The sequence below is a fragment of the Branchiostoma belcheri genome, unplaced genomic scaffold, assembly GCF_001625305.1.
Source record: "Branchiostoma belcheri isolate BF01 breed outbred unplaced genomic scaffold, Haploidv18h27 scaffold2, whole genome shotgun sequence".
NCBI classification, from domain to species: Eukaryota; Metazoa; Chordata; class Leptocardii; order Amphioxiformes; family Branchiostomatidae; genus Branchiostoma; species Branchiostoma belcheri.
In genome coordinates, this window is record NW_017803490.1 from 6,936,502 (window position 1) to 6,949,902 (window position 13,401).

Genomic DNA, 13,401 nt, shown 5'->3' on the forward strand with positions numbered 1-13,401 from the left:
TATGTCAGTAACCTATCAGGAAGTCCTTCTGGTGTCTTGGTCAATATCTTTATGGTATGATGTTAATGCTTCATATATTACTATCATGGTGATTCTGGTCGTAAATCAAAGTGCTATCATGGTCATTAGATCCCTGGTGAAATTCCTGCATGTCAATATAGCGTTTGGGGAAGTAATGTTTCGTTTAACGACCATGGAGTACTGCCTTACTTGACTTTGTGTCCTCATAAAACATTTTTACTTACCACAAAGCCCGTATTATCGTGGGATTGTGGTGATCTTTTGGGGAAATATAGCTATATAAACATTTGCCAATGATGATGAGATATATATAGCTATTCGTGGAAAGTAACGGCAAACTCTTATTTGCCCTCGCTTCGGTCACATAACATGTGATAGCTTGAATACTTAGAATATCGAACCTAGAAGCATGTTCTGTCACGTTTTAAGTTGAATAGACAGCTTATGTCCCATATGATTCTTGAAAAAGACAGAATATGGATATTTTTCTGGTTGCATCACAAGTTTGAACTTTCCTGCTGATTATGACGAATGTGTGTCTTAGTATTAACTTAGTTGTCGGTAAACAAGACGTATTGCCAGCTTCCAGCAGGTGTCCACAGAGACAGAACAAACCATTAATTCTGATTTTGATAGCTAGCAGGGGGACGAGTAACGACGGCCTCATTTTTTAGTCTCTAGTTATGATTTTATCCCGGGAGGAAAATAGGAGTAAAATTGCAGCCCAGGAGAAATCATCCCAACATGGTAAAGGCATAAAAGGTTCTAGGTAAAGGCATAAAAGGTTTAAACTACATAACTTTCACTTCAATCAGGTTGAATAGTCTAAAACTGAAAATATGCGGCTCCATATGTCTTACTGAGGGACAAGATGGTGTGCTTGATGTCAGTTAGATGAGTTTTGAGTCCACTGTACCTTTTACTTTAATTTCATTTCATCAGTGTATGCTATGCAAATAAGTGTCATTCAAGAAGAGTAGGTGCCAAAACATGCATGACGTCTTACGAGTGTGTTAAAAACTTGAAACACAGCAACCACAAAGCTGAGTGCGCCATGCAATAAATGTGAGATGACTGCACAAATATGCTGAAAAGTGGAAGTACATTACACTCTTACGGTGATTTTTTTTCAAATAGAAGATATCTATTATTGGTGCAAAATATTACACATTTAATACGAACACAGAACAAAGACACTCTATGTGCCATGATTTCCATATGAGTTTGGGCAAAAAGTTAGTCGAGAGAATTTACACCTACCATGCAAAATTATGTCGACTGGGAAACAGTGAAGGATGCTGTTTTTCCTCAAGAATAACAGGCTGCTGATGTATTGCACACTGATGTCAGTAAATGTGCTACAGCACATGTGTCAATGTCTGAACGATTCTCTAGGCCTGAATGACTCCATAGAAAGTGGTAAATAGCACGCAGACCATATGTAAAATATGACCAATACAACATGTCTGGCTGACTTTTATCGTGTCTGCGGCTAATACCGTGGTTGAACATATTGTGCACGTTGTCATTGATGTATTCACGTGTCAGAAGAATACGAAGTGGCGAAAAAATTGAAGAGTTTGGGTTCTGGGTCACCAGAAATGTTTTTCAGTCGACAATATGGCCATGATGACATTTCTTGGGATGATTTTGAATTTCATGCTCTTTGCAGAAATGTTGACATTCTACAGTACTAATGGTGTTGAGATTTATATTCTAGCGATACTCCTATTCCAAGTTCGTCCTACCTCATATATATGCAGCTTGCAATTTTGAATCATTACCCGCAATGAAGTACTGCAGTTTCCTGTGTTAATAAGTGGAATGTAGTGGCTCATTAACTGTTGCAAGTTAAAATGGAGAGATTGCTGTACTCCATTGTAGGGTTGCACCGTTAGCCACGTAATGGGCCAGTTCATTGTTGTGAAGTTCAAAAGGTACGATGCAGCTTGCTGAAATAAATGTGTGCATACTGTGGGACTCCTAGTGGGACTCCTATTGAACTAAGGAACCGTTTTGTTCTTGAAAATACGTCGTAGTTGTAGATATCACGAAAGGTATTGATTAAAAGTCACTGACATTTTATTGTACCTATTGTACCTACTTTATTCTTAGATGTACAAGTAGAGGAAAGCTATGTATCATATGTACGAATGACATTTCATATGGTCGCAATTAACGTATATGTAAGAAAGTCAAAGCTAGATTTAGTGTTTCCATTATGTACTAGTAAAATAGTGGCAGCGTGGGAGACGTAAATTTTCATACCCTGCTGCTGTAGGTAATAAAATTGTATTTGTAATCGTTTGGCACACATGGAAGCATTCCAATACCTGCTGCAAGTTAAGACCACAGGGCCACGATTAACTGTGTTACATAACCGTCATTTATAACTCAATAGGTTACAGTAACCTGTCCAGGAAGAATAAGTACTTCTAAAGTTCAAGACTTTGTAGTTTGTAGATGATGATTTAAGTTGGAACTGCCGTGGTGCATACTCATAAGGCCTAGGAAATATTGTTTCCTGTTTCCCTACCGACCCTAGAAAAAACTGCCGACCCTAGCATTTTTTTTGTGGAACTTTGCAGGGGACATTAAATTTTCAAGCTGGTCGACATTTTCTAGCTATATGATCTGGTGCCTGAGTAATGGAACATTGTACAATCAGTTTGCAGCATTGACATTAAAACTATAAACGTCCTCATGCAGGTTTTACTTTGTCAAACTGTATTGTATAAGTTGGATCACTAGTTAGAGATCGCCAAAGTCTAAAGGAAGAAAAAACATAATCCCTGTATACCGACCATATTTTTTCAGCACTGAAACAGGAAACACAAGATTTTTCCCTACGCCTAACTCACAACCTACCTCCCCTGCATAACCTTGTGCAATTAAGAGAGACTTGCAATTAGTTGTTTTCTTCGTACTGCCTTAAGAGAGACAAATGTGAGATTATTTTCTCTTTCCTCGGTGGGTGACTTATCTTTGTAGACCAGCCGGTTCAACATTATCTCGATATGTAGATTTTAACGTATTATTAGGACCGTTTAGAAGAAACAGGTTTTTAGGTTAAGTTACAATCAGATTAAATGGACAAGAGCAATCAAGCCCACCCTGTTAATGTTTGGTTCTTTTTAGATCCCTCTTACCTCCAGTGTGAGAGAGTACAGTCATGTATGTGTCGATTTTGAAGCAGTTAATGAAATGTTTAAAACATCACGGAGTATCACCCTGCCTTACTGGTAATGGTCTGCCTTGCTCAGTCATCAGCGTAGAATTGTAAATAAAGAGGATTTTTTGTATACATCCGTGATATTTCATAATCTTTAAAAGCTATACTTGTTTGTTACGGTTCTCAGTGTTTATAATTTTGTACCCATGTTATGTTATCTACTTTTGGTTTTACATATTGTGTCATTTTTTCATTCACTGGCTCCTCTTTTTTAAATTAGCAAAGAATAGCTGTGGGGGTAAGCGAGTTGTCTTTATATGTAATAACTAGATAAATAAATAAGTCACCGTTGTTTTTTTATTTTCTCAAAGATAACTTGAAGTCATGGTGAGAAACATGAGATTCCTTGGCAGAAAGAGCGCATTGGTGTTGATTTCTTGCCCTGTCACGGCAAACTATCTGACTTCTTGACAAATCACAGTCATAAAAAATTAGTACAGAATTCTGAATGAAGATAAATTTTGTAGACATCAGTGATATTTTATAATACGATGTTTTTTTGTTTGCTGAAAGCTAATTTGAAGTCACGGTGAGAAACATGAGTTTTCTTGACAAAAAGTGCAGTGGTGTTGATTTCTTGAAGGCCCTGTCACGGCAAACTGACTTTTTGGCAAATCACAGTCATAGTCATTGTTTGCTGAAAGCTAATTTAATACACGATGAGAAATACGAATTTTCTCGATAAAAGACTGATGTTTTATTGATTTTTAGAAGGCGCTGTCACGGGAACCTATCTGACTTCTTGGCGAATCACTCCGCCGTTTGACTGTAGGGGGTTATTTACCTTTCCCAGCAGATCAAGCGATAGAAGTGATGGTTTCCAGCAGGTGGAAGCACGTCTGTGGTTTAACCCTGCCCGCCACAGGCCATCCTTCATCCAGGCGGGTCCAACCAAGTGCCGCTCTGGAGGACAATTGTCGTCATCTTTTTTCCGAAGCATATTGTTCCCTGGTGTTCGCTTTATCTCAGTAAATTGTTCCACGAAGCCTGATTCATATTAGTGTTCTTAACCTTGACCCAAGAGGAACAGTTTTGGAAATTAAAAATGTAGTATCTCAGCAAAATCGAGTCAAGTCAGCATGAAAAAAAGCTCTTTACACAATTGTTACTCAAGAAACTGGATGAATTTTGAAAACTGTCAGACATTCTATGTAGTGTTTACTACTCATGATACTACTTGAAACTTCTAACAGTTTTCAAAACTAAGAACTAGATGCAGCTCTGGAGGATATGTCGTCATCTCTTTTTTCCGAAGCATATTGTTCCCTGGTGTTGCTGGTATAGCAAAGTAAAGGCGGAGGGTGTAATTGTATACGTGAATCTGAGATTGTATGTAATGTATTAATTAATTAATTAGTATTCAACAGTTCGATATTGGTGAGTTCTTGTAACCTGCAGTGCTGCAATGCGGACTGCCTAGTTTATCTGAATTACGTGTATATCATTACCTAGATGTCTGACCTTCTTCTGCGTACCCCAGCTCTTTATTAACGTTGCTGTAGGTACTAGGTGATCTGATGGCACAGCACATGGACACAAGGTGATCAGAAGATAAGGACGTAGCTCACAAAGAGCCAATATTAAAACGTCGCCGGCAGCTTGCTGGTAACGTTATTAGAACATCTTCTTTTGGGTATTTCATTAAATAGTAGAATGGCTGTCACCGTGTAATTGCATCAAGGCATAGATAGATTAATTTTCAAATTCAAACTTTATTCATCAACTTAGCAGTCCTTAAACTGAATAGATTATACAATTTGCCAATTATAAGAAAAACACAGTACTGTTAATAAGCAACATTTCATCAGTTGAAAAATATTACATTACATAATCGATTAATCAAAATATGGTAAATATATTAAAAGTACATGGATGACGTATAGACACACAGTGATAAAAGAAGTACGTAATATGAATAAATGTAATGTGGACGACAAAAAAAAATATGGGCCTTAGCCTGGATTTTGTAGGTTTTTGATGGCCCTCGCAACAAAGGAGTTTTTGTGTCTTTCAGTCCGGCTGATTATCGTTGATTCATCATCATATGTGACACAGTCTGTAGCAAAAATGAACAACCTTCACATTCTAAAGTTGTCTGAAAGGTGCAGCCAAATAGTAGGTCAAAAAGTCAGCCTATATATAGGAGGTGGTCAAATATGACATATTGACATCGGTGAAAGGCCGCGGTGCGATGTATTGGTCCCCATGTTGCAGCTTCAGAATCTATGGCTCAACGAGATCAATTTTATTGCCACGTTTCTTTGCCACATAATTCTTATAAGCCCCGTGACAGTTCGAATGGAAAAGTTTTGCTATGCAGTACGGTTCTCTTAGTAGTATCTCTACTGTTGGTAGTGCCGTCTAACGGCTTGAAGGCATCAATTTGGTAGTACCTTTCCTTTGCAACATAATTGATACGAACCTTTAGCAGTTGGGGCGGAGAAGTTACAACCAAACCTTTGCCAGAATGGCATAAAAATACACACATAAATGTTAGACGTGTACATCTAGACCTGGACACTAAATACCAAGGGCTACAAAGCAACAAATCTGCAGCATTAAATGGTCAGTAAAGCAGTTCTAAATAATGAAAACAGTAAAGCATACTGCTTGAACCTCTCTTAGCACTATTAAAAACATGAAGGCAGGCGGAATGTGACGTGTATTAATTATACCTGTAGGGGGTATGGGTATTACATTTGAATTGATGGCCTTGATATAATCTATAGTGGGGTGGCATTGCCTCTACAATCCATCAATCATTGGGGAAAATAATTAATCTGCCTTTGCCCAGGATTACCGGCATCAAAGTCAAGTAGATACAAAGTTAAGTATTTGTCAACATTTGATGGCGTCCTACTAAACTTTCATATTAACTATGGTTTTGGACTAAAATTGCTTGTAATTTGTACACTCTTGAAGTTTAGGGAACCTTCATGATATCTGATTTAGATATAGATAAAATATGCATATCAGAAATAGTTAATGTCGACTGTGTTGGGCCGGCACATCTTGTTTTACCAATGACAGCATCTACATTTGAGTTTCAGTATACGTCAATATATCACATAGCGGAAATATCTATGTGATGCATCTACCTTAGGTCATGCCGGCGTTTCCAGTATCGCTTCCATCAATCTTGACACCTGCACCACATGGGCACAGCGCAAAGTATCAAATAGTCATTGTGTGCCATTGGGTACCATAATGGTAAGGTAAGAGGCAATGAGGAATCCTCAATGTATTGCATAATATCGTGCTTGAAATACCCAAAGCATATATGAATATATTTATATTCCTAGAAAAGTATATGTATATACCTAGAAAAGTATATCTATATACTTGTATATGTACATAAACAAAACCTTAGGATCTGTTGAAAAATAAATAAATATAAGGTTATTGTATGAAATTAAGCTTTACAGTACGAATATGCCAGTCATGTGACGACTAAATACCTTTGTTATTATAATTCTTTGGTTGATGATTTTATCAAGAACCATGAAAAGTTATTTTACCCAATAAGTCTTCATCATAAATTATTAAAAAAATAATGAAAGCTACGATGCCCTTCACCAGTTAGATGGAGTATCTATGAATGCTGATTGAAAACGTCTTTTGGCAAATATATATTATTTGCAACTAGAGCTGTGTACCTAAACACATTTTAGGTACAGGTACAGGTACACAGGTTTAGGTACAGGTCCGGACCTGAACCTGTACCTGAACAATTCGACCAGTTTACATGCTCTTCTGAACTCCCTCAATAACAAGGAAAACATTGATAAACTTGATAGTTAAGGTTTAATGTTTGTTTATGGGGAATGCTCAGATAAGATATAGGCAACAGTAAGATGATTTGTTTTCATGAACACACTGTCCTTTCACTGGGACCCATGGGGGACTAGCTATTTACTCATTTGAGGTCACAAATAGGCATAAAATCGGTTTGAAATTGTTTAGGTACAGTACCGGTACTGAGGGATTAGGTATTTTGGACCTGTACCTAATCAATTTTTCCGGTACAGTATCGGTACTGCGTATCGGTACACAGCTCTATTTGCAGCTATCTTGAAATGTGATCATTAAGCATAAAAATTTACTCTGCCGATAAAATTGGAATTTGTTTTTACAATATTGTAATTATTTCCCGTGCAAAATATGTGGTACAATGCTTGACGGTGCATCATCTCACCTATATCTTTTTTATGTCGTTTTCAATTAATATTAGTTTTATGCATTGAATAAATACACGATATCTTTGGCAGTATTTTTAGGAACGTAAAACAAAAAGTAGGTATAACCAACGATTGTTCATCCTAGATCAATTGATAATAAAATAGACGCCCTTCACCCGTCAGATACAGTATTTGTGGATATCAACCAACAGCATATTGGAAAATACGGGTTATTGGCAGCTGTTTTGAGATATGAGCATGTAACGCTCAATTTACTATATGCGGGTAGAATTGTGGTGGTTTCTGACAATGTTGTAATCATTTCTTGTGAAAAAATAGATGCAGAAACTTGCCTCTAATGATTTCTATCTTTTCACTTTGGTTGTAAAAATAACTTCAACATAGCAGATTTAGCTCGTGTGATCATTTTACCATGTCTGTAGCAGGTACTTACTTACCCTTACTCCTTCCAAATGCCTCTACTGTCATCGATACATCGGGAAACCTTAGATTAACGGCCGGGGTTTAATGACTAGGTGGTCCGGGTTGGGAACAGTGTGTGTTTTTGTAGAGATAAGAGTGTAGTGTATTTCCCTTCGTAACCTTCCTCGTCCTTTCGTCATCTGGCACCATGTAAAAAAACACAGGGCAGTGCCATGCCTTACTATTTCATTACCATATTGATTTTTGTTCGAGGCGGGACAGTCATTCGGGAGAAACCGGCAAATCACAGCTCTCCTAGAAGCACGAGTGCTTCCCTGGGAAACCAGTAGGCTTCTTCACGTTTGAGTGGTCTTTGCGGGGGTTTCAATTACCTGCTACCAACGCTGCAGCGTCTTCAAGGTTCCGTGTATGGGAGAACTGCTTCGCTATGAGTCGTGCTGTCGGTGAGTAGCACGCCTTCAAAATCAGCGAGTCGTTCCTTCAGGCTGACTGATGTAAGATAACGGTATGCATTGACACTGTGGAGCCCGCCATCGCGGATGTCAGAAGAATGTGAGAGAACCCTTTGATGTGGAGACCAAGCGAACGACCTGGTATTGATAAGAGAACACCCCTCCAGCGATCCACCACACAGACTGCAACACCACCAGCTGCAGTCACACGGAGAGAGTCATAGGAAACGGATCGGTGTAGGACTCCGCGTTCGAGAGGTTTTAAACGATTTTTCATCCAGCGCAATGTATCACTATAGTTAGGAAAAACTCATTCACCATCATCTACAGCTACAACAACAATAAGAACAACATGTGGAGGTTTGATGTGATCATCTTTGCTCATTGCTCGTTGGCTATGGTGGCATTTGGAAACATGACCAACACTACTGGTGAGTATCCCTTCATTTTGCCATCGATAGTTTCGCGTTAGCACCTCTGGAGATACGATGAAAAGCCAGGCAATCTAGTTCTAGGGACCCTGATGTCTTTTGCTTGACTTAACAGTTTCTCCAGGGAAATTTGCCGGATGTGCCGTGTTTTACGTAGCGAGAAAGTGTTTATTGTACTATATCCAGGACATTTCTGAACGGCAATATCAACAAAGGGGTCTTCTATTCATCATACTTAAGGAAATGCAACGTCCATTGCGTTCTGAAGTACTGCAGCGTTTTTCATTTAACCCTGGACATGAAGCATAGAATGGTGTATGTTTCCACGTTATGAAGTTTGGACGTTGTCAGCATTGACAGTAAAGCTTGAATGTTCATCTGCGGTAAAATAATTCATTCTGATAGAGGCATTTTAACGGCAATTGCCAACTCAAAGACTTCGATTTACGCCTGTATGTTTTCGCTGTACAACACCAGTCATTGGTACTGTGCAAAGGATTTTGAAACAGATTTTTAGTCAAATTTATTTTTAGTTGTTAGCGACAAAACAGTCCTATGTGTTGCCTAACAAGTAGAATTATGTAGTTTTCCCCATCAAAATTTTGCCTCTAGTATCCTACCAATTGTTACTTAAAAAGCAAGTTCTATGGTAGTGGATACTATCTGATACCGATAGGTTTATAATTCTTAACTTCTTTTTCTACAAATGCTACAAAGTGCCCGTGGAGATCTCTCTCTGCCGAATTCCATTTCGGACATTGCCTTCCAATCTCCGCTACGGCATTGCAGAGCCAGTAGAAATTGAAACCAAAGCTGTAGCTTTACATTGAACGGTGTGCATGCGGTATGTTGCTATCTGCAGTGGAGGGATGGGTGTTAAACCTCATCAGATTGCAGGTTCGAAACACATTGCGGATTTGGTCCTCTCGTTGGGGACCTATAGGTAATAATTGGGCCCCATTACTGATGAATAATGATTGGAAAGATGCTTGACAAGCATGCTAAAGGCATGCATCTCTTTACGAGGGATCTGGTAGGGACTGTGGCCTTACTGATGCTATGAGTAATCTTAAACGATCGTCTCAAAGATTATCACGACGTTGCTCCCTTGCATTTAGCTGGTTGCCGTTGCGTGTAAGTTCGTGTTTCTGAAATCAAAGCCACGATGCTGTTGACCTGGAATGCAAATTGTTGCCAGGGCCTGAACAAGCTTGATCTTCGGCACAAGGGGCAAACATACCCGAAGGAAATGTTGCCTCAGCCCCCTTGAGGTTAGTTAGCCAGGCGGAGCGAAAGCCCACTGTGGCCGAACAAATCCAGCCTGAAGCTTTGGGTAACCAGGTTGCGACATTGCCTCCCAGTGAACTCATCACAGTCGAATCGTTATTCATTCCACATCTTCCCTACTTCATCAAATCAGTGGCCATTTTATGGGCTTTCCGAAGCCTGATACAGTTGTAATAGGGCAGGTGATGGATCGCTCTCATCAAAGGACAGTTGTATTATTGAAGGGACGTTCCGTAATAAAATGCATGTTAGATGGAAACCATTTCACGACCTCCTTTAGAAGTTTATATGTAGGACGGTGAAAGTAGCTACAAAATTACAACGTCAATTAAGTGTTTCTGTGAGCTCAAATAGAATGTGGATGTTGTTTAACGTGCCGTTTAATGATTTTTCCCCTTGTACAAGTTAGAAATCTGCTGATGTAGCACTTTTATTTAGAAAGCGTTCTCTAGTTATTGTAATTCTGGCGTGAGAGTTATGTAATAAAATAAGTAAAATACGTTATACCCACTCTAGATCTGGAAGCAGCAAGGTAATTGTGAAGTAAACCGGGAGTTTCCGTGTGGGTCCAATAAGAATGTGGATTTTGGGGGAATATGATATGAGGGCAAGTAATGGCCAAACCATTTTAGGGCTTCTCTTTAAAGCTAAATGAAGGGTGCCGAGAATAGCAACGTGATTACGACAGCGATAAAATGTTTGTGAGCAAGCAAAATAAAATAAAATGCACGTAAAACGGTGCCGTTAAAGATATAGTTTTATGAGTCTTTACAGTTTAAAACCCTCTTGATAAAACAGTTTACAAAGCAGTATCTTCAAAGAAGATGCAGCGCCCTCGTATCAAATTACATTTTTGTAATAAACTTGTCATGTCAACGTATGATCAAAGAAAGCCATTACATGGAAGGATTTGCAGGGAAGGCCACAGCACGTAAATTTTATGGATGACATCCTCCGCAGACTCCAAATCTAATGCTAGCGGGCGAAAAAAACAAAACAAAGCAGGCCGAAAAAAACAAGGTTCCTACATTTTAAAATTTTGACTCAATCATTGTACAAATGAATAGCAAAGTTCTTTCTATCACAACCATTTATTTTTCTAAGTCCAACGTTTCGATGACCTTCTGTCATCTTCATCAGGGCAATACTAGAGTGATTACATGAGTATGAACAGTGAGAACATCACATATACACGGCCAGCATCACATATCACTGCATCAAAGTAAGAAACAAGACATTAAATCAGAGCCTTTTCTTGTCTCTTCTCTTCTTAGTTATCTGCCATTCACCTTTCGGTATGGCAGCAGACATCTTTGCCCATCTCCGGCATGGTGACCACTGTCAGAAGGCAACAAAATTTCTTTTTTTTTTCCAAAATCAGGCCAAAATTAATGCGCGCGCCGATGTCATGCCATAAAAATCACTCGCTGTGGCCTAATATATACGGCGGTGAAAGAAGCTTTATAGTGGTGAATCCCATCAGGTGTTGCTGATGACTGCATGTGCATTAGGTTGGGAAGCATGCCACGAGGGCATCGCTTTAGTCTTATTGAGAATTTAGAATCTTTGTTATAATATAATCTACCCAGTGACTTCATTGAAGCAGAGTCTTATAAGAATACAGAGACTGATGGGGTCGACGCAAATCATTTTATGGCTTTCCTGCCAACGCCGTTTTCCTCGGTGGTTGAAATAGAAATGTAATTATGAATTCAATTACAAGTTTTTATGGGCCAAAATGCAATGGTAAAGCTCGTGGAAATTGACATCATACACATGTTACACGATAGAATATGAAATGTCTTTGTCTAAATTTGAACAGTATAGGTAACATATTGTATTTCGAAGTGAATACATTATCATGATAGAAGGAGTATGGTAGACTGTTTGATCTTTCTAGCAATCTTGATTGCCTTGCGAAATAAATTAAAACGTTTAAGGATTTTTATTCGATGACGATGATTGGTCAGAGAGAAGCCCAAAACTATATATTTCCAGTGGTGTAATACAGTAAAACGTACAGCCTTTGTAGTCCTCGTGGCAAGGCTAAAAATCTGAGCAGCAACTTCTAACAGATGGTGCTACAGTTAAGAGGAAGCTTTCCTCTTAACATAACGTTTATAATTGTCAAAAGAATAATAAAGGTTTTGTCTCTCAAAGTTTATGGTGAAGGGTTCAAGAACAGCTGGGTCTACAGCCGACCCTAAAGACCGCGAAACTTACCACGAGTACAAAGTCCCATAGAGGTACATGTCGTTATACGTTTTGGAGCTTTCAGCTTCATACAGTAATTGAGGATATGTCAGAGGAATCTTCATTGATCTCGTATGCTTTTGGTGTCTCAAGGGTTATTTTACTTCATGCTGTGGAAGCCCAATCAATCAATCAATCAATCAATCAATCAATCAATCAATCAATCAATCAATCAATCAATCAATCAATCAATCAAATAGTGTTTTATTCATAAAAACGTGGACTTTGCAGCCAACGGCTGAATTACATCCAGTTGAACATCCAAATTCATTACATACTTATTTACATTTATTTAGACATGCATTAACACAAATATCCACATCATTACTCACAACGTCTTTGACATACTGTGTCTATAATAAGACAAACAGTGACTGTTTAATAGATAGATCATATATGGGACGCTACTCTGTTTGTACCGCTCCGTTCTACATTTGGTAAGAGTCAGTTTATTACTGAAACGAGTGGTGCGCTCAAGCCCACGCCGGAGTACAAGATAAAAATAAATGGTTTTTATTGTCCAAACAGTACCCGTGCAGTCGAAGCCTTTATACGGCTGAATTGATGCAGGGTATCACATAATAATCAATACAAATCACAACAATTACAACAATCAAATAATACACATGATACACATATTTGTTCCACAATTATTTTTTGTGGAACTGTCGCAAGGGTCTGTGCGGCTGCCATTCAGCGCCACAAGGTGACCTCAATACGACTTCCCCAACCGAAGTTAGGTACCCATTCACACCTGGGTGGAGTGAGGAAAGTCGTGTAAAGTGCCTTTCCCAGGGGCACAACGTCGGGGCGCATGTTCAGACATGTACCGGGTACGACTCGGAATCGAACGCGGGTCTCCCCGGTTCATAGTCGATTGCTCTAACCACTACACCACCAGACGCCACTCTAAACATCAAGATCAAGGGTTATCTGAGATTGGTATCGACCTTGGCTTCTACTCTTTTAACTTTCATCCTTAGGGAACAGATTGCCAGTAAAGATTTCCGATCAAGAAATGTTAAACTGTCAGCGATTTACCGAAATAGAGCAGTTACTGCGTCTGGATGGCGCCTTGAAGAGGATTGTTCTCAAAAATGTGG

The 13,401-nt window shown here is 38.9% G+C and overlaps 1 protein-coding gene across 1 annotated transcript in view; it reads left to right on the forward strand.

The window, feature by feature from the left end:
- The first annotated feature begins 8,679 nt into the window (after window positions 1–8,679).
- Window positions 8,680–13,401, forward strand: part of LOC109468460 (glutamate receptor ionotropic, kainate 1-like) — a 35,119-nt gene continuing 30,397 nt past the window's right edge. Inside the window, exon 1 of the mRNA XM_019766703.1 lies at window positions 8,680–8,758. Within this exon, the coding sequence (XP_019622262.1) occupies window positions 8,680–8,758 (79 nt within the window). The remainder of the gene's footprint in view (window positions 8,759–13,401) is intronic.